The 25515-nt window shown below is 39.8% G+C and overlaps 1 protein-coding gene across 4 annotated transcripts in view; it reads left to right on the top strand.

Annotated features, from left to right (window-relative positions):
* NLN (neurolysin) overlaps nucleotides 1-25515 on the top strand; it is a 97413-nt gene that overhangs the window by 26300 nt on the left and 45598 nt on the right. For 3 of the 4 annotated variants that reach the window (XM_043887698.1, XM_043887699.1, XM_043887700.1), the window contains exons 2-3: nucleotides 10931-11190; nucleotides 15214-15362. In XM_043887698.1, coding sequence (XP_043743633.1) covers nucleotides 10931-11190; nucleotides 15214-15362 — 409 coding nt within the window. The remainder of the gene's footprint in view (nucleotides 1-10930; nucleotides 11191-15213; nucleotides 15363-25515) is intronic. The other variant, XM_043887701.1, reaches the window with a different exon arrangement.

Raw genomic sequence — 25515 nt, 5'->3', positions numbered from 1 at the left:
CCCCAGCTTGACATCTGGATGGACTCATGGAAAACACCCAACTTTTTTTGAATGGTTACAGGAAGAGAAGCCAGCAAAGGAGACTAAGAAGAAATGGTCAGAAAAGTTGAAGGACTAGGAAAGCAGAAAAGCGACATTGCCAGAGCTCTTTTGGTAGAAGAATCAGTGATAAACAAGGCAGTGTAGTCAGTACGTGAGAAAATTACAAGAACTCAAAAGCTGAAGACCATGAGTTAGGGGACACATCATTCTTTAAAATTCAGAGAAAGAAAGTGGGAATAAGTGGAGATAGAAGTACCATTTTTTTGTATTTTAATTATATTTTCTGTAAACTTAAAAACCAAGCCAGAATGGTCTTTCTGGACATTAATGCCACTAAAAAACATCAAAAGAAACAATCTTGGCCAAGAATGTGATTTCTCTGTTTACTGTTAAGTTGACTTATCCTAAGGCATTTAATTCCAGAACATTCTGTTCATAAAACATTTTGATCCTAAGTCAAATTAAAAGGTCTGCAAATGTAAAAGCTGTTGTCTGGAACACTAGTGGCTCGAATACCAGGTGTTTAACTTTGTTAGGGGCTTCTTCTTGTTGTTGTCGTTCAGTCGCTAAGTCGTGTCTGACTCTTTGTGACCCCATGGACTGTAGCAGCCAGGCTTCCTTGTCCTTCACTATCTCCCAGAGTTTACTCAGACTCATGTCCATTGAGTCAGTGATGCCATCTAACCATCTCAACCTCTGCTGCCCCCTTCTCATTTTGTCTTCAATCTTTCCCATCATCAGGGTCTTTTCCAATGAGTCAGCTCTTTGCATCAGGTGGCCAGAGTATTGGAGCTTCAGGATCAGTCCTTCCAATGAATATTCAGGGTTGATTTCCTTGAGGATTGACTGGTTTGATCTTCTTTCTGTCCCAGGGACTCTGAAGAGTTTTCACCAGCACCACAATTTGAAAGCATCGATTCTTGAGCACCCAGCCAACTCTTTCATCCATACGTGACTACTGGAAAAACCGTAACTTTGATTATACAGACCTTTGTTGGCAGAGTGATGTGTCTGCTTTATAATATGCTCTCTAGGTTTGTCATAGCTTTCATTCCAAAGAGGAAGGGTCTTTCATGGCTGCAGTCATTGTGTTAGAGTCCAACAAAATAAAATCTGTCACCGCTTCTGCTTTTTCCCTTTCTATGAAGTGATGGACCAGATGCCATGATCTTAATTTTTTGAATGTTGAGTTTCAAGCCAGTTTTTTTACTCTCCTTTTTCACCCTCGTCAAGAGGCTAATCTTTAGTTTGTCTTCGCTTTCTGCCATTAGAATGTTATCATCTACATATATGAGGTTGTTGATGTTTCTCCTGGCAATCCTGATGTAAGTGTGCAAAGTGGGAGGCTCAATAACTAACTGGTGAATATTACTCCTGAATCTGATTCCCCAGTGGCAACAGTTCATTCAGAAGAAAAATTATTAGCAGTATTCAGGATACTTAAGTATCCAATATTTGCCATTCTGTCTAGTCTCCATGAGTGTGTGCACATAACAACGTAAGTTGCTTCAGTCCTGTCCAACACTTAGCGACCCCTTGAAACTGTAGCCTACCAGGTTCTTCTGTCCATGGGATTCTCCAGGCAAGAATACTGGAGTTGGCTGCTATGCCCTCCTCCAGAGGATCTTCCTAATCCAGGGATCAAACCCGTGTTTCTTATGTCTCCTGAATTGGCAAGTGGTTCTTTCCCACTTGCTCCACCTGGGAAGCCCTTCTATCTGGTCTGTATTCCCTAAATGCAAAATAGGGATCTGTATAATGCTCCATGGACGTTAAACACTCTCAGATGGAACTACTTTTATATTAAACACGTGGATAGAAGGAAAATATGAACCAAATAACTTTAAGAGAAAAATTTTGGGTAAACTTGTCACAGTTAAAATGTGCATGTACCACAAACTATGATAGGTTCAGGGTCTACAGATATCACTAAAACCCAGTCTCTGCTCAGAGTCTATGGCCGACAGAGCTGGGTATGTAGGTGAATAGTCTTCGGCGTGATGAGTGCTTTTGTTCACTGGACATGTAGAATAGATTAAGAGCACAGAGAAAGAAATTCTAAAACAGCTAGAGGTGGTCAAAGAAGCCTTCCTGGAGAAGATGAAGTCTGAACTGAGATCTGAAAGATAAATGAGACATGGAAGAGGTGTTGCTCCTCAGGTAAGGAAGAAGAAAGGTGTTCTAAGCAGAGGGAAAACACTGCAGAGGCCTGAAGAGAGCCTAATAATTTTAGGAGATGTGAAAGTAGTTACTTATGCCTAGAGCAGAGATTTGAGGGCAAAAAGATGGTTGAGAAAGCCATGAAAAGGGGACAGATCCATGGGGCCTTGTATGTTAAGCAGCTTGAACTTGATCCTGAAGCCTGTAAAGTCAGAACTTGATCCTAAACCATGCCACTGAAGGAGCACCATGATCAAACTTACCTTTTAAGAAGATTATCTGCAGACAGTCTGGAAAGTAGATCAGAAGACATCTGTAGAGTCTGAGGTTTTGGACTTGGGCAACTGGATGCACACTGGTGATCTTCATTGAGTATACCCCTTTTACTAGTTAGGAGTACAAGAAGAAAAGTTTGGTTGTGGGACCTAAGGAAGATTGGTCTCTTTAATTTTAGACATACTGGATTCGAGGTGACCATTGACATCCAGGTGGAGTTATCCAGCAGGTAGTAGATATATGGGTCTAAGGGCTTCTCTGGTGGCTCAGTGGTAAAGAACCCTCCTGTCAATGCAGAAGACCTGGGTTCAATCCCTGGGTCGAGAAGATCCCCTGGAGAAGGAAATGGCAACCTACTCCAATATTCTTGCCTGGAGAATTCCATGGACAGAGGAGACTGGTGGGCTACAGTCCATGGGGTCACAAAGAGTCGGACACGACTGAGTGAATAACACATACACAAACAATCTCATAGGAAGTGTTTTTTATATTTTAATTATACTCTTGGTGTCTTTTGGCCCTGCCTGCTTCTTGTGGAAAGAACTATAAGGTCTTTTTTTCTTCATTAATGCTCTTGAAAATACTGCTTCCTCAGACGTATTTCTCAGAATGTTGTTAGTTAAATAAGTGTTTTTAACATTGCCTGACACACAGGAAGTGAAAGTCACTCAGTTGTGTCTGACTCTTTGCGACCCCATGAACTATACAGTCCATGGAATTCTCCAGGCCAGAATACTGGAGTGGGTAGCCTTTCCCTTCTCCAGGGGATCTTCCCAACCCAGGGATCAAACCCAGGTCTCCTGCATTACAGGCGGATTCTTTACCAGCTGAACCACCAGGGAAGCCCGAATCTGCCTGCAATGCGGAAGACCTGGGTTCAATCCCTGGGTTGGGAAGATCCCCTGGAGAAGGGAAAGGCTACCCACTCCAGTATTCTGGCCCAGAGAATTTCATGGACTATACAGTCCATGGTGTCGCAAAGAGTCAGACACGTAGAAACTACTCGGCAAATGACTCCTCCTTTCCTCACTGTCTCTGTTCTTTCTTTCCTCCAAAGAAGACACCAGGGAACTGCTTTGTGAGTTGAAAAGAGAAAGGATACCAATAGGAGGGTTTAGGCATGCATCTCATTCCTGAAAGGCGATCACCTAGCGCAGCACTGTCGTGTAGATCTATCTGCTCTGATGGTAATTTCTCTGTCTGTGCTGTCCATTATGGTTGCCACTTGCCATGGTGGCTACTGAGCAGTTGAAATGTGCCTAGTGCAACTAAAGAAGTGAATTTTTTGTTTTGTTTACTATAAATAACCACATGTGGCTACTGTGTTAGAAAGGATAGATGTAGGGGATAAAGTGCTGCTTGGCCCGAGGCTTCAAAGTAGAAGAATGCTAGGTGCCTAAAGGAACAGGTGAGCCTTGGGGAGTTGCACGGCTGGGATTTGGCATTGTTGAAATCCAAAATTAAGGAGTCCCGTATGCTCTGCTGAAAGGAACCTGGACTTGAGCTGTGGCTTCTAAGTTGTAAGGCAGGGGTGATTTAGTTAGATCAATGGCTGAAAAAGACAGCTTTGTGACTAATGGGAATCAAGGTTGAAACGGCATGGTTCTGACAAAATAACCAGAGAAGAACTAACTAAAAGAGACACAGAAATTCCAGTTGAGAGGTTCATGAAATGCAGCCCTCGTAGCTCGTAGAGAAGCATTAGTTCCAAGGTAAATACTAGGAATACTTGCCAAGTATTTTAAAGGATTGGGACAAATTTCAGGAAATGCCATGCAAACTGTAAACTACAACACTATGTGGAAAGGATGGGAGCATGGATTAAATATAAATTCTGGGGAAATGGAAATTGTGACATTTTACGTAGTGGAGTTTCACACTAGTCCTGGCCCTAATAAGACACACTTTCCTGTATGGATGTTTATTTGTGATAATGAAGGGAGACAGTGTTGTGGTAATGTTTCAGCCGTGTCAATACCGTCTCATTTCAAATACATAAAGCATCTACAGTGTGCTTAGCAATATGGTAGGGTTGTGACACCAGATAAGTACAGTGGTTATTGTGCTAGAAAAGTCCTAGTCTGATTTGGCATACAACACAAGCCAATTGAACAAGTGGATGACAGTTATTTCAGTGTCTAAAATGTATGCCACAGCTAAAAGGTGATACAAGCTCAGAGCTGTATGAACTGACGCAGTCAAGGACACCTTGTGGAAGGACGTGGAGGCCTTTAAACTATGCTTTGAAAGAAAATTAACCCAGTAAATTAGAGTATTTCTTTCTTTATAATATTTATTTATTTTTGGCTCTGTTGGGTCTTAGTTGCAGCACACACGATCTTTTATTGCAGTGCATGGTCCTTTTTCTCTAGCTGTGACATGAGGATTTAGTTGCTCTGTGGCATGTGGGATCTTCCCGGACCAGGGATGGGACCCGTGTTCCTGCATTGACAGGTGGGTTCTTAACCACTGGACCACCAGGGAAGTCCCAATGAGAACATTTCTGAAAGTACATTCCATAAAATATTTTGCTAAACTTTTCCAGACAATTATTAACTCACAGTAACAATGGCATGCTCATTTGTCAAAACAAAATTCTTTAGCCTGGTAATCTCAATCAAAATCTGTGCCGCTTGCTTTCTTTGCCTAAATATTTGGTTTTTGGACACAGGAGACTAGAGTCCCAGCAAATGCATCTTCCTGTCAATTCTACTATGGTATTTTGTATTATTTCTTGGTTAGAAATTCAGAGCCGTATGTTGAAAGTGCGTCAAAGACAGAGGAGAAAATGAAGGTGTGGTTGGGACTGAAATAATAGACAGCCTGGGAGCTTGTGGAGAGGGGGCGGGAAAGCTCGAGTTAAATTAGACTGTAGGAATCTTGGATTTAATCTAGATTTTCGTGTTCACATAACTGCGTGTAATAACTCCTGTAGAGAAAGACAAGATCATGGTGTGTTGCCTGCTTTCAAACTTCGTGGCTCTCAGTTGCAAAAAGTCAATAAAAAATCCTCACTCGATCCTCAAGGGTAGACAGTTGCTAGGAAGACTGCGGGTGCACTGGTTTTCCTCCCAAGTGCAGTTCCCCAGGGCTGCAGAGACACTGAAGGGAACAGATCAGCGTACCAGCATCCACAGCACCCAGTGAGATTGAAATCGTAATAAAGGAGAGAAGAAGGGATACTCAGTGAAAAAACAGTGCAAGAGAGAAAGCAGACATGGTGCAGGGAGGAAAATTCTCAATAGGTCAAAATGTTTTAGTTAGAAGTATTAGGGCATCCTTCTGTCCCCATTCCTTTTCTTCAGTAACAAGAATTATAAATCCTGAATGGAACTACGACAGAATCCCAGACGGTGAGAAAGGAAGGTATAAGATTAAAATTGTCATGCGTTCTGTTGACCATGAAATCATGATTTCTAACTTCTGTTCCTTTCTTCTTACCGCATCTACATTTAGGAAATCATAGTACTTTAAGGTAGCTTCTTGTTAGTTGCCATAGAAGCTGTACAGGGGTGGTTATGGGTATAGGCATTCAGCCAAGATAGAGCTGCTGACGTCTTCATCAGTTTAACCAAGTTAAGGTCAGGTGTGCTGTGACCAAACACTCCATCTTTTGATAAATGTTAGGAAATAAATGAAAACCAGTGGAAGTCATCATATGAGTGAGATGTTTGACATAATTTTCTTTTAAAGCTATTTAGCATTAATGAAAACTTGTCCATAGTAGTTGGTTTGTACTAAGAGGAGTGGTGAAAGGAGCAGGGTATTGGGATGTAGAAGTCTTATGTTTTACTCATTCTTGTCCCTCTTACTATGCCTTACCTCAGTGATCCCATGACCAGCCTCTTCATCTGTCCTGCAACTTCCTTGGAAGTCCTAACCAATCAGGGCCATGGCTCACTCCTTCTTCAAGGCCTCAGTTCTGTGTATCCATGAGGGATTGTGGGAATATGTATTTTGGAAATTTTCAGCCAACACACTGCATTTCACCTCCCTATTATTTTAGGCCACCACCAAGCCTGGGAGACCCTCCAGGCTTGGAAGGTCTTGTACTCTGACCTCTGTATGTCTTGTTTTTTTCTCTGCTCATTTCTTCTTGCTTTTTTCTCTGCTCATTTCTTTATCAGTTTTCATTCCCTTTTCAGCTAGGATCCTGTTTGAGGCAAATAGCATAAAACCACATTCAAACTGGCTTTCAACAATAGACTTGCATAACTGGAAAGTCTAGCTCTAGGTCAGGCTTCAGAATTAGTTGTTCTAAGGGATCAGTGATGTCAGTAAATATTTGGTTTACTTCCTTTATTCTTCCAGTCGCAGTGTTTATTTCATCGTTTAGGTCAGGTTCCACTCATTCTCTAAGATGGATGCCACCTGCGGTCAAGGACAGCAGCCTGCTCAGTTACATTCAGGGGGAATGAGACCTCTCTCTCTACAGCAGTGCTGAGGGTCGGGGATGCATGGGGCCTGGGAAGAAAGCGTGTATATGATCAGATAGGGGGAGAGGTGAATAGCTGGACAAAAAAAACACATTCTTAGCTATTGGTCATACTTGGGCTCATCCTTTGTTATTTCCAGAACCCTTGTCCCATGGGAAACAGACTCCTCCATTTTTTCATATTCTCTGGATCCTCTTTTCTCTTCCTAACCTTTATTGAAATCCATTTAGCTCTGAGGAAAGTATTTCCCCACATCCCTCTTTCTTCCACACCTCATATCACAAAGTAAGGAGGAAAGGTTGATATCTTCTCTGTTCCCGATTCCCTCCTTACCCCAGCTCTGCTCATAGGCCAGCACCTCTTCACCGCAGCGTAAAAATGCCTTTGAGGCTCACAGTACCCTGCTTGTGATGTCCTCTCCCACCCACCTGGTTGGTTCCCCCCGTTCTTTGATGATTTTAGTTCCTGGTTCAGCCTTCCTTTCTGCTCCCAGGCCCAGCCATCAAACTGCCGACTCCAGTGTTCACGAAGACCGTCTGTCCAGTACCAAGCTGTCGGTTCTTTGCACTCTTCAACTCATTTATATCAGCCATCCAGTTCCAGGAAAATATCCTTGTCAGGGTTAACCTTTGGTTTCTTAAATTCAGACATCAATCGTTTTTACTGTAGCCTAACTACTTCCATATTACCTGTTTCATTGATTTTGCTGAGACTATCGTCTCTCTTCCTATATCATACAAATTGCTCTGCCCAGGGACATATGACACTTCTTCCTACCTCCATTAGCACCTTGCTCCATATGTCCCCTTTTTTTTTTTGGCCAGCCATACAGCATGTGGGATCTTAGTTCCCCAACCAGGGGTCAAACCCATGCTCCTTGCAGTGGAAGTACAGTCTTAACCATGGGACCGCCAGGGAAGTTCCACTTCGTATGTCATTTAATAGTGGCTGAGTGAGTGAAAGTCGCTCAGTCATGTCCAACTTTTTGCGACCCCATGGACTGTACCCCTCAGGCTCGCCTCTGTCCATGGGATTCTCCAGGCAAGAATAGTGGAGGAGTGGGTTGCCGTTCCCTTCTCCAGGGGATCTTCCCAAACCAGGGGTTGAACCCAGATGTCATTTAATAAGTAATTTAAAAAACTGGTTTCACACAGAATCATTAAAAATGACAAATTGCTCAAATAACATATTCAAACAAAACATAAATGAGCATTTTAAAAATATTTTGATGTAAGAGCAAGGCCTTTTTGTTAAATGTGAATCACTTGATCGGCATTCCTCACTGTCCTGGAGTAAACTCTACCAAAAATGCATTATTTTTCATTTCCAGTTTCAGTCTCTTTAAAGTGGAGCAGGAACACTCCAGACACATATAAGTGATCTGAGTTAAGAAACCTGCTGGATCTTTGTAATTCTGTTTTAAATCTTCTCTAACAGCAGGTTTTTGGTTGGTTTTTTAGTAACTGTCATGTTTAAAGTATTCCCAAGATAGCTGACCGAAACAACAGATCATTCTTTTGGCACACATTTAATCAGTTAAATACTTCAGTTACATGAAAATGAGTATAATAAGTATAAACAGTTTTGTAACAAATAAACTTGACTCTTGGTGAATATATAATTCAGCTGGTTGAAGGAGAAATGTGAAAATACATTGGAAAATAGTCTGCCAGTCTTGAGTGTAACCACCAACCAGTATGTTTCACAGTATGTTTCATCAGTTATTAGGAGAGACGGTTAAGGGGGTCAGACGGTTAAGGCTTCTCCTGTGTTAATAATGTACCTTTCTGTGTCTCAGCCCCTTACACTCACACCCCTCAGTCTCCTTGTTCTCACAGCCAGCTCCATGGAGAGTTGCTGAAGTGCACGCTCTCCGCTTCCTCACCTTCTCCATTCCCTCAGTCATGGTAATCTGACTTCCACCCCTGCCCCCTGGCTGACACTGCTCTTACCAGAGTCATCAGTGACATTCCTGTTGCTGAATTCAACAGAGACTTTGTGTCTTCTTGAAATTCATACATTTCATACTGTCATTCACTCCTCCCTTTTTCAGTGTTCACTTTTCACAATTCCTTGAACCCTTCCTATTTGGTTTTCTTTCCTTCTACTTCAATGATTAAACTAGAGTCAGAGTCTGGTTGGTCTGTTCTCCCTCTGCAGATTCCCTTGGGCCAGTTCAACCACCCATGTCACTCCAGTTACATTCAACAGTAATGAATTTTGCTGACTTGCACCACAGCCGCTTCAGACTTGGTGCATCCAAAACCAAATTTCTCTGTGTCCCACCAGAGAGCCTCCTCCTTTGTCTAAGTTCCCTATTTTAGCAATGGTGCCTCTGTCCGTCCCTCTAGTTCAAAAGAGAAGGCTAGACACCATCTCACCTCTTCCTAAAATACGTTCAGTACCAAGTCATAGTGATTCTACTTCCTGAGTATCTTCTAAGTCACTCTAGTTCCCCCTGTTTCCTAGTGAGGTATTCCATAATATTATCCCCCAGTTCCCATCACAGCTTTCCTCTGGAATGAGCCCTCTTTTCTAAACGTTTCAACTCATTATAATTTGAGTGATTTGTTTAAAACACATATCTTTTCTCGTCTCTCACCTGATTAAAACCCTTCAGTGGCTTTGTCGTGACCCTTAGAGTAGGTATGAACTCTTAAATGATTCCCAAGGCTGTTCATTCTCTAGTCCATACTTAAGCTTTTCAGATTTTTCATTCCTTACAGTCTTTACTTTTGGATAATTTCTGTACATTGTTCAGATCTTGGCTTGCTCATTGTTCCTTTTAGAAAATCTTTCTAGAAAAGCTCCTTCTGTGATATTTCAGAGTTTTCCCTGTTTACCCTATAAAACTCGTCTCAATGTAGTACAATTGCCTATTAATCAATTTGTCTTCACTATATTATAAATTATATATATTATAAATAGAAGGGTCCCAGTCAATTTGCCTTTTTATCTTTGGTACCTGTAACAAGGAGTAGACATAGTGTATGCGTATAAGTATTTGTTGAACAAATGACATTAAATCAGTCACTTAGCCTTTCTGAGCCTCAACTGCATCATCTGTTAAAGGGGAGTATTGTCCTGCCTACATCATAAGGTCGTTTTGGGGCCTTGTAAGATAATAGGAATTAAGTTTAGTATTGTGGTTAGGAGAGTAGGTTCCGGCTCTCTACTTCTTGGTTTTTAATCCTAGCTGTCACTATATCGCCAGCTGTGTGACCTTGGGCAAGTTACTTAACTTTTCTGTGCTTTAGTGACCCCGTTGGCTAATAAAAATAACCACAATATCTACCTCATAGGGTTATTGTGAGTTTTAACTGGAAAGCATTCAGTATAGTACCTAAACACAATAAATGTTAGCTATCATAATATTTTTATTTATAAGCTCTAGAATTACATAACTATATATGCAAGCATGTGGCATCAATTTTTAGTTTCAGTATTTAAGGGGTTAAAGGATTGGTATAATTTTTAATTTTTTTCCCCCTTTATCTTTTAGGATAATACCATACCAGATTTTATTTTTTAAGTCATAAATTCAAATCAACATAGTTGATTTACATGAAATTTTGGTAATACATTTTTTTAATTGTTCAACATAAAGAGAATTTTGAAAATACTTCATTCCTAAATATCAAAATATTGAGTTTACATACACAGTGGCTGAATATTAGCAAAAAAAAAAAGTTTAAGAAAGACTACTGGTTTAATTTATAAAGGACAATTATCAATATTATATCTTTGACACCTAACTTTATTTCTCTATCTGATTTAATTACATAAGTAATTCAGTGTTTGAAAAGTCCAAATTCCATTAACTCTGTAACTAGTCAAGAAAACAAGTAAATACAAGAGCATTTAGTTTCATGAATATGTATTCACCTGAAAGAAATTTGCTCAATTTGAGTAAACAGTTCTTTCTAATTTAAAATTTAATTAAATAATACACATTTGTCTGTTGACTTTGGACCAACAGAGTGCCTAATTTTTATCCTTTTTCTGATTGTTTTTAGAGTTGGTGGTTCCAGAATTTTATTCAGAATGACTTTAGGAAGAGAAGAGGTGTCTCCCCTTCAGGCAATGTCTTCCTATATGGCAGCTGGTAGGAATGTTTTAAGATGGGATCTTTCACCAGAGCAAATCAAAACAAGAACTGAGGAGCTCATCTCGCAGACCAAACAGGTGTACGATGCTATTGGAATGCTTGACATTAAGGAGGTAACTTATGAGAACTGTTTGCAGGCACTAGCAGACGTGGAAGTGAAATATATAGGTGAGTAGGATGCAAAAGCATATCAATATTTCATTTTGTGGGCATCATAAGCCATTTTATGCTTCCCGACTCAACAATTCATTTTCCAATTGTACAAGACATTGATTTTTACATAATGATTTGTAATTGCTTAAATGATCAATGATTCATAATTGCTTGGAATTATATTACCTAAGTTAAAAAATTTTATTATGTGGCCTGAGGTGCTATAAAATATACACTCTTGTTACAGCTGCTTTCTGGAGAGCAATATCTATCAAAACTTTTTAAGACATGCAGGCAGATTCTTTACCAGCTGAGCCACAAAGGAAGCCCAAGAATACTGGAGTGGGTAGCCTATCCCTTCTCCATCGGATCTTTCTGACCCAGGAATTGAACCGGGGTCTCCTGCATTGCAGGCAGATTCTTTACCAACTGAGCTATCAGGGAAGCCTTAAGAAGTGCATACCCTAGCCCAATAATTAATTCCCTATTTAGGTATAATCTAAGAAATAATCAGATATAGGAAAAATCATGTATAAATTTATGTATAAACAGGTACTCTATCATAGCAAAAGCTTGGAAACAACTAACTGCTAAGTGTCAACTAGTAGAATAGCTAAATAAATTATGGTACATTCACCCTCTGTAACAGTAAACAGGCATTAAGGAGCAGTATTTAGTAACATTAAAAGGACACAGAAAGAAAACAAATTTTAATACTGTCCAGTGTCTTGGGTACTAAGTTTATAGTTGATTTTTAATTTACTCTTTATACTTTTCTCTATTTTCCATATTTCCTACACTTAAAATATATTATTTTTATAATCTAACTATTGTGTGTTCAGTTGCTCGGTCATGTCTGACTCTTTGCAGCCCCATGGACTGCAGCCCACCAGTCTCCTCTGTCCCTGGAATTTTCCAGGCAAGAATACTGGGAAAGGTTGCCATTTCCTGCTCCAGGGGATCTTCTTGACCCAGGGGTCGAACCCACCTCTTGCATCTCCTGCATTGCTGGCGGACTCTTTACCACTGGCCAACCTGGGAAACCCCCAATATAACTATTAGACCCTTTGAATTATAAGGAATGAAGAATCATGCCAGTTATTGCAAAGAATTTTGTAGGATAATTATGGCCAAACAATCTTGACTGTGTGGTAACTGGGCTTTCTAAGAACATAGGCTATAACTGAATATCATAAACATTTGTATGAATTCTGGAATTTGGAAGGTTGTCCAAAATCTTAAGCGGCCCTAGTGAGCAAGTCATCTCTTTACCCATACCACGAGCTCCCTACCCTGTGTCCTACTATGATATAGGCACTCGACTACTTTCTCTTCCCTCTGCATTTCTGTTCCAGTTTCTGCCGCTTACCACCAGCTTCTTCACTCTCGTTTCAGTTCAGTCGCTCAGTCGTGTCTGACTCTTTGCGACCCCATGGACTACAGCACAGCAGGCTTCCCTGTCCTTCACTATCTCCCGGAGCTTGCTCGAATTCATATGCATTGAGCTGGTGATGCTATCTAACCATCTCATCTTCTGCCACCCTCTTCTGCCTGGTGGGTCAGACGGTAAAGAATCTGCATACAATACAGGGTTCCATCCCTGGGTCAGGAAGATCCCCTGGAGAAGGGAATGGCTACCCACTCCGGTATTCTTGCCTGAATTCCATAGACAGAGGACTCTGTTTGGCTACAGTCCATGGGGTCACACAGAATCATGACTCAGTGACTTTTTTTTTTTCCACTCTCATTAATGGCCACTAAATTTTGCTATGAGCCTTGAACTTAAAATCTTCAGTAAAGAAAATCTGATTGGGCTTGTAGTTAGTCGAAAGAAGGGAGTTGGTCCCCATTCAGCAGAACTTTCTCAGCAGGCAGTTTCATATTCCTCTTCTACCCTGTAAGTGGTTTGTCCTTGGTTCACACACTCACATTTTCAGTCACTTATGGCTATGATGGTGTGCCACGGTAACAGCTTACACATTTAAGAAATGTAAAAATAGGTGGGGAAAAAATCTTTTAAAACAGAATGATCTTAAATTCTGCTTTTTCTGCCCAAATCATACATCTTTTAAATATAACTTTAGTTTTGTGATATTTGTTCTCCCTCTCCTGTGAATTTATTTTCATAGGTTAATCATAAAAATGTTTGAATTTCAGAATAGATTTTTTAAAAGTTTCTCTTATCTGTGTATGTTCTCAGCCTCCTGCAATAGCTGTTAAAACTGCATTTTATCTAGCATCAGGTAATGGGCATCAGCACTGTTTGTAGTCTGAAAGTGAGAGCTTAAGTCTGGCTCCAGGTCTTTGTGGGAAAGTAAGGAAGGAAATGGTTTTCAGTATTATTGTTTGTTTAAGAATGTTTCCAGTTTCAGACTCTTCATTTCATTCTGCTCATTTAAGTTCTTGAGCAATTTTGATTCCTTCTTAGTATCTTTTTGAGCTAACTTTAAAAAGTATTAAATAAACAAAAATTATAACTCTCTAGTTAATTCACTTAAACAAATGCTCTATGTATTAATATTAAATGCTACATCGTATGTTCCATTCATTCTTTCACCAAGGGACAAAACATGATATATTCAGTCAAATCTTAAAATAATAATTATCTAATCTTTTTAAAAACAGACACTATGAATTTGTTTAGATATTTGTGGCATTTTTATAGCTTTCTTTGTAACCATGTTTTAAGAGGACTGATATGCATAAGGTACCTTGTTTAACTGGACAATTCTTTGTTATGTAAAGGGTAGCTTTGCTGTCTACCATGTATCACATGTGTAAATTTTACCTATTTACAATACCTTCAAAGTGCTAAAGAGTAAAATTAAAATATATTCATTGTCACAGCCTAGCCAAAACTTCCCTATAAATGATACTCTTTTTTTTTTTTTTTTGCTGTAGTATGGATTATTTCAAGACATCAGATTTTTGGCTAATTAAAGTCAAAATACAAATGTTTGAAAAATCCAACAACCAAGTTTGATATGTGAAAGTGAGAACAGAAGACATTACCACTATCATTTAACAGGAAGGGCCCCAGTATTCAGCTGCTTATTGGATATGAGATTTCTGAGGATCATTTGAAATTATAAGCAGCTTTTTATGTTTGTATGAATGCTTGCATTTGGGGGAGGGTTCATGACTTTGGTTAAATGAAAAGTCTATTGTGAAGGTTAAGAACTCCTTTTCTAAACAAACCCATCCCTCTAAATCACCTGCTTGTTTCTTAAACATGCTTTGTTTTGCCAGTCCCCATGCTTGCGGTCTCTACTTCTGCAGTCCCCAGGTGAGCTCTTCCTCTCGCCCGGCCCATCCTCTAAGGTCCAGCCTTCTCCACAGGCATGGCTTAATGCCTCAGCCCTTGGTTTTGCTGCCTTTGAGTTCCTGTCCCATTCATTTGACAGCTATGCTGCTCTGTCCTGGTATCGTTTATCTTTTCGTGTACTGTTGCCTACCCCCAACTCCCAGACTATAAAATGCCTCAGTATGAGAACTATATCTTTTAAATTGGAAGATTGTGATTGATGTATACACCGTACTATATATATAATAGATAGTAGTAAGAGCCTACTGTATAGCACAGGGAGCTCTACTTAATACTAAGTAATGGCCTATATGAGAAAAGAATCTAAAAAGAGTGGTTATATGTATATGTATAACTGATTCACCTTTTTGTACTCCTGAAACTAACACAACTTTGTAAGTCAACTATACTCCAATAAAATTTTTTTTTAAAAAAAGGACATCTTAAAAAAAAAAAAAAAAAAAGGACATCTTTTTTCCCCCTACATTCCCAGTTAATAAATTACATTCTAACCATACTTCATTAATTACTCAGTGTACACCCTTATTGTTCTTAGCAATGCCCCTGGAATAGCGAAGTCCTATTTTAGACACTGTTTCTCAAAAGCCTTAGGAGCCTTTAGAGAAAATATATAATGAAAGACTTATATTAGGATAATCATTCATCTATGTATGAGGTATTTTTCTTAATACCGACTTGATGAGTCCCTGTGGTTTTTTTTCCTCTATTAACAGTGGAACGAACCATGCTAGACTTTCCCCAGCATGTCTCCTCTGACAAAGAAGTACGAGCTGCAAGTACAGAAGCAGACAAAAGACTTTCTCGTTTTGATATTGAGATGAGCATGAGACAAGATATCTTTCTGAGAGTTGTTCATTTAAAGGTAAATGATCTTACAATTCCTTTAAAAGGAAAAAAACCCAACAATAAAGACATAAAAGCGTTTGACCAATGATAAAAAGTATTTGAATGCACCTAGATTTTGTTTCTAATTATTATAATAGAGGGCACAACATAGTGTTATATTATGCCACTTAGGTTTAAGTTGAGCTACTAATTACATTCATTTAAAAATTTTAAGACCAAGTATAATAAAAGAGTATACATCTATAAATCTAAGACTTTTTAACTATCATGAACTTTAATAGTTTAATGAAAAACTTTGAATTTTAAAAAAAATTGCACCTCAAATGGAGTTGAGTTGTCTATAAATAATCATGTGGTTTTGGCCATAAAACTGATGACTTACTGTTTGATTCTGCATGCTGGAGCCATTCCTCTCTGTCATTCTTACATTTCTCAGAACTCATAGAAATTATGGATTATGAAATCTCTAGGTGGGTCTGCCTTGAGTGTTTTGACTCTTTTCATCACCAATGTTGATTTGCTTCCTAGCATTTTCATCATGTCTTTGCTTTGAATTTTCATTTTCATGGTTCTCAGCAATTTGTTTGGAAAACAACCAAGGTTTTACAATCCTAGGCATTTTTGTTAATTTTGCATGTTGCATATGCAAAATCTCTAAGGTTGTTTTCTTTTTAGCAAATTATGACAAGAATTGAAATAAAAAGCCATTTTATTTCAAATATTTTATTTGTACCTCACTGTGGCATGTGTAGTCAAAAATTTATTTAGACATGTAAGACATATGTGCTATTTTTTCATGTCAGACATTTTTCACCCTTAATTTGTGTTCATCTATGATGACTCATAATTGTTCATCTTTGGCACTTCAAAAATAACATAAAATAACTATGAGTATTTTTTTACTAAATTGTTCTCTTTTCAACTTTTGATTCCAGTTGTTATTCCATACAATTCAAATCATGGCCCTTATAATTTCCGATTTTTATTTCATCCCAGAATAATCTAATTTCTTTTGTACCTGGATATTATATATGTACTATAGAAATTTTCCCTAGTATTTCTAGTTTTCTTTGATTAGGTTTTTTTTTTTTTTTGATTAAGTATTTTTTTATCCTGACTTCTGAGTTCTCATTTGGGATTTTCTAGCCTCAAAAAAGTATTGCACCTTAATGTTATTAATTGAGTCTCCTGTTTTTGTTACTTTTCCACCTTTTCTGATTTCTTATAAATATTATCAAGATCTGGGAGACTTGTCACTTTAGATTTCTTTGTTAAACTTTTATATTTTGTATGTATTGACCTCTGATCCCACTAAATAACTATTGTGCTTGTTTATGTACTGGACCTTATTTGGTGAATTTAAATACCTACCTTGACAAATATTAATACTTTTCAGTTGGTATTTTTAAAAATCTAGAACTATCAGTTTCAGTTCTTTGCTTGAGTTGGATACTTGAATAGATGGTAAATCTCACACCATTCATAGCTACCAAAGTTAGATGTATCTAAATATTCTATTTATTTTTTCCTTTAATTTTCCTCTAAGTGAAAATAGAGCAACCATGATATAATTCATAAAGCCTTCATTAGACTGAGTAGTAGGATTTTAAATTTATGTAGAGTCATCAATTTTTGGGCTTGCTCTACCTGAACAAGGGTGCTCTAAATAATAATCTCAAGGTACCACCAATGTAGCCAATAATCAAATGTATTATCTTAGTTAGACATAAAATGCTATTTTAGCTCCTGTGTTATTTTTCACTTAAGATTGATGTATAGAAACATGAAATTACTTTTTTTCACAGTTCTTTAATGCAGAATCTGTGCCCAGTAAGCGTTCTAGTTATCTGTTGATGTACAACATGTAACTCTAAAACTTAGTGACTAAAGATAGTAGCAGTCATTTTCTCTTCTCTCATAGTTTGTACAGGTCAGGAATTCAGGAGATATCAGCCCTGGCTTGGAGTCTTGCATGAGATTCAGGCCGTGCTGACGGAGCAGGTAGACCAGCCAGATACCTCTATCTTCGTGTCCCCTCGGGGCCCTTCTGTGTAGTGTCTCTACGTGGGCTAATCTGGACTTCCTCCCAGCATGGCAGCAGCAGGCAGTAGGACTTCTTTTCTTGGAGACAGAGGGCTTCAACACGATGTTACAGCAGTCTGCACAGAAGCTGCACTGCATTTTATGACCTGTCTCAGAAGTCACATAGCATCACTTCTGCAGCACCATGTTGACTGACGAGTCATGACTATCTCCCGGATTCAAGGGACACTGCATTATAGTCTAGGGAGTATCATCTGATTCACAGTCTCATTTCACAACCTTTAAAATCAGCAATTTGTTGACTAAATGGATGGATGAAATCATAGTAGGGCATGAGACTAACCAGCGTGCTGTAGTCTTCATACTTCCTTCCCAAGCATGGCTAGTAATGCTACTTTAGTTATATAGCAATATGGTTATCTAGTTTAACTCTCATACCAATCTTGTGAAGTATCCCTTTTTACAAGTAGAGAAACTAAGGCTCAGAAATGGTAACTTTCCAAGAGTCATGGAAAGAAAGTGAAAGTGTTAGTCTTTCAGTCATGTCCAACTCTTTGCAACCCCCTAGACTGTAGACCACCAGGCTCCTCTTCCATGGGATTTCCCAGGCAAGAATACTGGAGTGGGTTGCCTTTCCTTCTCCAAGTCATGGAAGTGGATGGTAAATACTTGCCAGAAGTCATGTAGACTTTATGTTAAAGCCCTCAAGGGAAAAAGGTGTCACATTTGATTTTATTTTGCATCTTTGGCAGAGTGCCTGGTACAAAGTATAGTAAATATTTAGTAAATGTTCCTGAAACTAGAGTGAGAAATGGTGACAAATTAAAAAACAGGCCTTCAGTAATTGATGTAAGGACATGAGCTATCCATGTGGGGCAAAAAATATCATATTGCTTCCTCACAACCAAATGGAAAACAATCCCTAATGGATTAAAATCTTAAAAAGCTAAACTTTAAAGCTTCTGGCAGTTTATATGGAAATAAAACTTTATGACATCTGAGCCGGGAAGTATTTCTTTAAAAAAAGACACCAAAGGTGCTAACTATAAGTCTGATAAACATGACTACATTAAAATAAAGAACTTCTATTAATAAAGTGAAAAGACACTGACACACACAAAAAAACCTGAAATACTAAAAAAAGAAATTTGCAGAACATGAAACTAGCAAAGCATTAGTACCTAGGATATATAAAGTGATACTCTAATCAGTAAGAAAGACAAGCATCCCAATAGAAAAATGAGCAGACGACATGAAAGGTGGTTCAGATGAAACACAAATGGCAATTAAACATGAAAAAAATGTGTAACCTCTTTAAGTCAGGGAAGTTCAAATAAAGACTGCAGTAAGATTCTTCACTAACTAGATTGACAGAAATGAGTCTGACAATGCCAAGCATCTGTGCAGATAGGAATCAGTGGGAATATTTGTGCACTGCTAGGACATGTGTAAATTGATTTTTAAAATAATAGTAATAACTAATTCAGAAAAAAATCTAATCCTATGAAGTTGTATCTTACATTCTCTGTAATGTAGCATACCCTCCCCATCCCCAGTTCAGTATTTACCTAAAAATATGTTTACATTTGTCCACAGGTGAAATTGAACATGTATTCATAACAACATTATCTATAATAGCAAAACACTGAAACAACTCAGATTTCCATCAAAAGGAAAGTGGGTCAATACACTCTAGTATATTCACAATAGAATGTTTTATATTAGTGAAGAAAATAAACTACAGCAACATTCAATAGCATGATTAAATCTTCAGTTCAGTTCAGTTTAGTCACTCAGTCATGTCTGACTCTTTGTGACCCCATGGACTGCAGCACACCAGGCCTCCCTGTCCATCACCAACTCCAGGAGTTTACTCAAACTTATGTCCATAGAGTTGGTGATGCCGTCCAACCATCTCATCCTCTGTCGTCCCCTTCTCCTCCTGCCTTCAATCTTTCCCAACATCAGGGTCTTTTCAAATGGGTCAGTTCTTCAAATCAGGTGGCCAAAGTATTGGAGTTTCAGCTTCAGCATCAGTCCTTCCAATGAACACCCAGGACTGATCTCCCCTAGGATGGACTGGTTGGATCTCCTTGCAGTCCAAGGGACTCTCAAGAGTCTTCTCCCAACACCACAGTTCAAAAGCGTCAGTTCTTCAGTGCTCAGCTTTCTTCACCGTCCAACTCTCACATCCATCCATACATACTGGAAAAACCATAGCCTTGACTAGACGGACCTTTGTTGACAAAGTAATGTCTCTGATTTTTAATATGCTATCTAGGTCGGTCATAACTTTTCTTCCAAGGAGCAAGTGTCTTTTAATTTCATGGCTGCAGTCACCATCTGCAGTGATTTTGGAGCCCAAAAAAATAAAGTCTGCCACTGTTTCCACTGTTTCCCCATCTATTTGCCATGAAGTGATGGGACCAGATGCCATGATCTTTAGTTTTCTGAATGTTGAGTTTTAAGCCAACTTTTTCACTCTCCTCTTTCACTTTCATCAAGAGGCTCTTTAGTTCTTCTTTGTTTTCTGCCAGAAGGGTGGTGTCATCTGCATATCTGAGGTTATTGATGTTTCTCCCAGCAATCTTGATTCCAGCTTGTGCTTTTTCCAGCCCAGTGTTTCTCATGATATACTCTGCATATAAGTTAAATAAGCTGGGTGACAAGATACAGCCTTGATGTACTCCTTTTCGTATTTGGAACCAGTCTGTTGTTCCATGTCCAGTTCTAATTGTTGCTTCCTGACCTGAATACAGATTTCTCAAGAGGGAGGTCAGGTGGTCTGGTATTCCCATCTCTTTAAGAATTTTCCAGAGTTTGCTGTGGTTCACACAGTCAAAGGCTTTGGCATAGTCAGTAAAGCAGAAATAGATGTTTTTCTGGAACTCTCTTGCTTTTTGGATGATCCAGCAGATATTGGCAATTTGATCTCTGGTTCTGCCTTTAGAAAAGGCAGAGGAAAATCTTAGTAACAACAAATGAAAAAAAGAAACTACATAACACTGCATACAACAAGATATCATTTTAAAAGGCCAAAAGGAGCAAAAGTAAACAATGTATTTAGTGGGATTTTAGTGTGTAGTTCCTAAGTCGTGTCCAACACTTCTGTGACCCCGTGGACTGTAGCCTGCCAGGCTCCTTTGTCCATGGGGTTTCCCAGGCAAGAATACTAGAGTGGGTTGCCATTTCCTTCCTCAGGGGATCTTCCTGAATCCAAACAATGTAAACCTAAGTGGTAAAACTAGTAGAAAATATTTAACACAAAATTCAAGAGAGTCGTTACCTGTTACACAGATAAAGGCAGCAGTGTTTTAATATTCTGTTTCATAAGTTTAAGGGTGGATTTAATTTGTTTTCATAATATATATAGGTAGTTATAATCATTTGTAAATTTCAGACATTACATTGAAATATAACATTTAATGTATCCTTATATCTATCAGAAGAAAAAAAAATGAACACATCCCTTTAGCTACAAAATGTCCAAATATCAAAAGCCAGCAACTATGGCCTCAAGTCTTAATATTTCCCTGTCCTGACAAAGGCTTCTCAATCATTGGCTAAAAAGCCTGCAGAGATAAAAAAAAAAAAAGCCATATTGGTGAGAAAAATGTGCAATGTCTCCAGGCATATAATATTTTATTATAGTGGCCTGCTGAGTAAGAAGTACAGGAAAAGAATTCTTTAGTGAAATTAAGTGAATTATGCTAAATTGAGAAATGCAACTATCTATTATAATATTATTTATATTTTTTTCAGAGCTGTGGGCTTTGGTCTTGCCAGTTCGTTTTAGCCAATTAATGATTTCAACAGGAAAGTTTTAAAGTTAGTGTAAATGAGTAGGTCACAGGATTAAGTATAGATGTTTTTAAGCATTATGTGATCTACCAGCTGTGGAGATTTGGTTCCAAATTAAAATACAAGAAGCAGTATCTTAAAACCATGATTTAAAAAAAAGGAAAGAGTGCACATACAAATAAACATTTTAAAGAGGAAAAACTCAGCCCAAAATTCAACATGGCAACGGTAATTCCCTCTGCTTACCATGCCTTCTTGATTTTGAAATGTACAAGTCTAGTCATTGGTCATGATACTACTGAAACTTGGACCTTTGTCAGACTCTTAAAAGTCAGTAGATCCAGTATAAAGCATCAACTTCCTTGCCTTAGTTTCTCCATTAGCCCAATGTCCTCTTGTGCTTCCCTCTCTTTTCACTCACTGCAGATTAACATTGTTTGCTAAGGTATCTTTTCTTCCTCTGTGGGACTTAAAAAGCTTCAAGGAGATAGTCTGTCTTGTTTCCCTAGTGCCTGATGTTAATTGGAGCTCCATAAGTGATGTTGGATAGAACAGAACTATTCCCAGTCAAAATGTGTCCTCATGGGGACTTCCCTGGTGGTCCAGTGGCTAGGACTCTGTGCTCCCAATTCAGGGGGCCAGGGTTGGATCCCTGGTCGGAGAACTAGATCCCACATACTACAACTAAGACCTGGAGCTGCCAAATAAATACATAAATATTAAAAAAAAAACTGGAAAAAAATAAATGGAAGTCTAAAAAAAATAAATGTGTCCTCATGTAGTGCGGTTTCTCACTCTGCCTGTGGCCCACACAAATGCAGACCCTTGTGACAGCATATAGGAGTCGGCAAGCTGGCCTTTCTGCAGCCCGCCTGCCCAGAGTGCAGGCAGCTGCCCGAGAACGCTCTCTTCACCTTAGTAGGGCAAAAACCTGACAGTGAGTATCAGTTCAGTTCGGTTGCTCAGTCCTGTCCGGCTCTTTGTGACGCCATGGACTACAGCACGCCAGGCTTCCCAGTCGACCCATCACCAACTCCCAGAGCTTGCTCAAACTCACGTTCATCAGTCTGTGATGCCATCCAACCGTCTCATCCTCTGTCATCCGCTTCTCCTGCCTTCAGTCTTTCCCAGCATCAGGGTCTTTTCTAATGGGTCAGTTCTTCGCATCCAGTAGCCAAAGCATTGGAGCTGCAGCTTCAGCATCAGTCCTTCCAATGAATATTCAGGACTGATTTCATTTAGGATGGACTGGTTGCATCTCCTTGCAGTCCAAGGGACTCTCAAGAATCTTCTCCAACACCACAGTTCAAAAGCATCAATTCTTTGGTGCTCAGCTTTCTTTATGGTCCAACTCTCACATCCATACATGACTACTGGAAAAACCACAGCTTTGACTTTTGACATACAGACCTTTGTTGGCAAAGTAATGTCTCTGCTTTTTAATATGCTGTCTAGGTTGGTCATAGCTTCCCTTCCAAGGAGCAAGTGTCTTTTAATTTCATGGTTGCAGTCACCATCTGCAGTGATTTTGGAGCCCATATAAATAAAATCTCTCACTGTTTCTGTTGCTTCCCCAAGACAGCAAGTAAAAGTGATTGAAAAAAGAAACCAAAATGAAATGCAGAAGAAAGGGAAAGACACTACAAATACAGAAAAATTTATTTCTATCCCCACTTTTATAGCTAACCAGCTGTGGGATATTGAGGAAATCATTTAACCTCAGTTTTCTTGTCTGTGAAGTGAGTATTTTGTTATTTAGTTAAGTCAAGTCTTATCCGACTCTTTTGCAACCCCATGGACTGTAGCCCACCCAGGTCCTCTGTCCATGGGATTTCACAGGTATTTCCAGTATTCACAAGAATATTGGAGTGGGTTTCCATTTCCTTTTCCAAGGGATCTTCCTGACCAAGGGATCAAACCCATGTCTCCTACATTGGCAGGCAGATTCTTTACCACCAAGCCACCAAGGAAGCCCAAAAGCATACATGTAAGAGTATGTGTGTTTGTGTGCTCATACTTGTATATAGAAGTTCTTAGTTACAGGAGGAAGTTGGGAAAACTAAATCTTGTTACCACAGAGTTTAAAATAAGATCCCCTGAGAATGGATACATGCGTATGTATGGCTGACTCCCTTTGCTGACCACTTGAAACTATTACAACATTGTTGTAATTACAACTCCAATATAAAATAAAAATTTTTTAAATAATACATTTTTTAAAAAATAATAAAGCAAGATCTCCTGCTGTCAGATTATATAAATTTGAAAATGACTTCAGAGAACTTTAGCCCCTGCCTGCCCACACCAAAGAGGCCTGAGACCTGGTTCAAGTTCAAGGAGATTAAATTCTTTTTCAGGAAGGAAGATACAACTGGATCAGAGCGGTCCAGAAGTGTCGGCTGATTCCCTCTTAGAAAATCCTTGGGCAGTAATTCTGACCTTGCCTGGAGATTATAAGGGAGAATATTATTATGATCAGCTTTGGGAAAGGAATGTGCTTTCAAAGCACATTTTAGACGTGCTTTACTCCTACCAGAGACGTCCGGAAATTTCCCAGGACCTCAGAGTCTGAAAGGCAAAGGGTGTCTGGTTATAATCGAATCAGACTTTTGTTAAATGTCATTTTTGTGATAAGTCAAATATTTCAGTACATGTAGTTTGGTCATTTTTAATTATACCTAATTCAGAAGTGATTTTTCTCAGAACATCCTTCTACCTGTTGACACGTAGGTTAACTATTTGGGGAGGATATGTAGTTACCTAATTTAGATCTGGAGTTTTGAGTTGACTGCTGAGTGCCCTTTCAGGCTCTCTGAGCTAGCACCCTGCAACCACCAGATATGTCCAGTCCAGCCCTCTGAGTGTGAGGGCACCTCCTGATCAAGCACCGGAGGAGAGGACAAATTCTGCTTACATCCGCGGGCGAGGCCTCTGATGAGCCTCTGTCCTGAGCTCAGGGCCACCTGTGACCAGGTGAATGCCAGGAACCTGAGCACCCACGCGGCTGCCCAGCTCTGAGCCTTGCTTCTGTCCTGGCCACTGCCCAGATGGGACGGCCCTCTGCCCTGGATCTCAGCCTGCCCCCTTGGGTTCTTCACCGTGTACCTGGCCCTTGCCAGGCCCTTCTCACTAGGGACTGTTTTTTCCTCTCTTCCACTGCACACAGCTGCCACCTAGATTCTCCCCAGCCTTACAACCCGTCGTGTCCTCCTGCCTGGGGACTCTTGTTGCCATGCCCCACATCTCAGGACAGACTTCCTGGCGCTGTTAAAGCCAGCCTCAGCCAGCCCACGTTCATCAAAAATCCGCATGAACACTGTAACTTGAACGACTGGCCATCTTGGGGAGATCAGCCCCCAGCTCAGCCATCTCCCTAGCCTTCCGGGGGTCTTGCCCCTGAGCCACCTGCTGCTGGTATCCCAGTGTGTGCCGATACCAGCTGGGAGGGTTCCACCTCCACTCATGCCAACAGGGTCAGGAATTCTCCAGGGACACAGAAAGGATTATTGTGGAAAAAGAAGTCTAACTGTTCTCTGCCTCCACTGAGAATAAATTCAGAGGAAACTGTGAGTAATGTATGCACGATAAGTACTTTAGTACTGTGGCACAAAGTGCTTTTTGGTGGGTAAAGTGAGATACAAGCTGCTGTATTAAGTATTGGGTTGGATTGGATTCATACCATCTCACAGGAAAACCTGAATGAACTTTTTGGCCACCCCCAGTCGTACCCTCGGTTAAAGTACAACTCTGTTTACCTGCGGCAACAGGACGTAAAAAACTACAGATGTGTTGCAGTGAGAGCTCTTTACCAACAGTCCAACATGCAGGCTCTAAAGCTGAGCATTTTAAAGACATGATTAGGTGGGAAAATACAAAGCTTGAGGTGACCAGCCCAAGTCTTTCAGGGAGAGAGAATGCAGCCCTCTTCGGTCTCTGAAGCTGAGAGGGTGCTAAGGCCGTCCAGACCGCAGGCCCTCGTCAGCTCTCAGCCACGCTGGAGCCTTTGCACCTGCCGAATCTGTCTGGAGCCTGTTTCCTCCCAAGGACCAGAAACTAGCCAGCCACCCAGATGCGCCATGTTTTAAAGAGACATCTGGCGTGTTTATTACCGTGCTGTGGCCAGGGGAGTTTTCTGCTCTGTCTGCAGGGCCCTCGGTCCTTTTTAGCGAGTGCTGTGTGCATTGCTGCGTGCGGGTTCACAGGTGTTGTCTAGCTCTCCTCCTCTTTGTGCTGTGCTAGCTCATTTTCCCAGATACTTGTTCATAGCAGCTTGTCATGGTCCCTTGATCTTTCTTGCCAAACGATAGTAAGGCATTTTTGAAGCG

This window comes from Cervus elaphus, chromosome 25 (genome assembly GCF_910594005.1).
Source record: "Cervus elaphus chromosome 25, mCerEla1.1, whole genome shotgun sequence".
Classification (NCBI taxonomy): Eukaryota; Metazoa; Chordata; class Mammalia; order Artiodactyla; family Cervidae; genus Cervus; species Cervus elaphus.
Note: the sequence above shows the minus strand (reverse complement) of the source record. Positions and strands in the feature narration are given on the sequence as shown.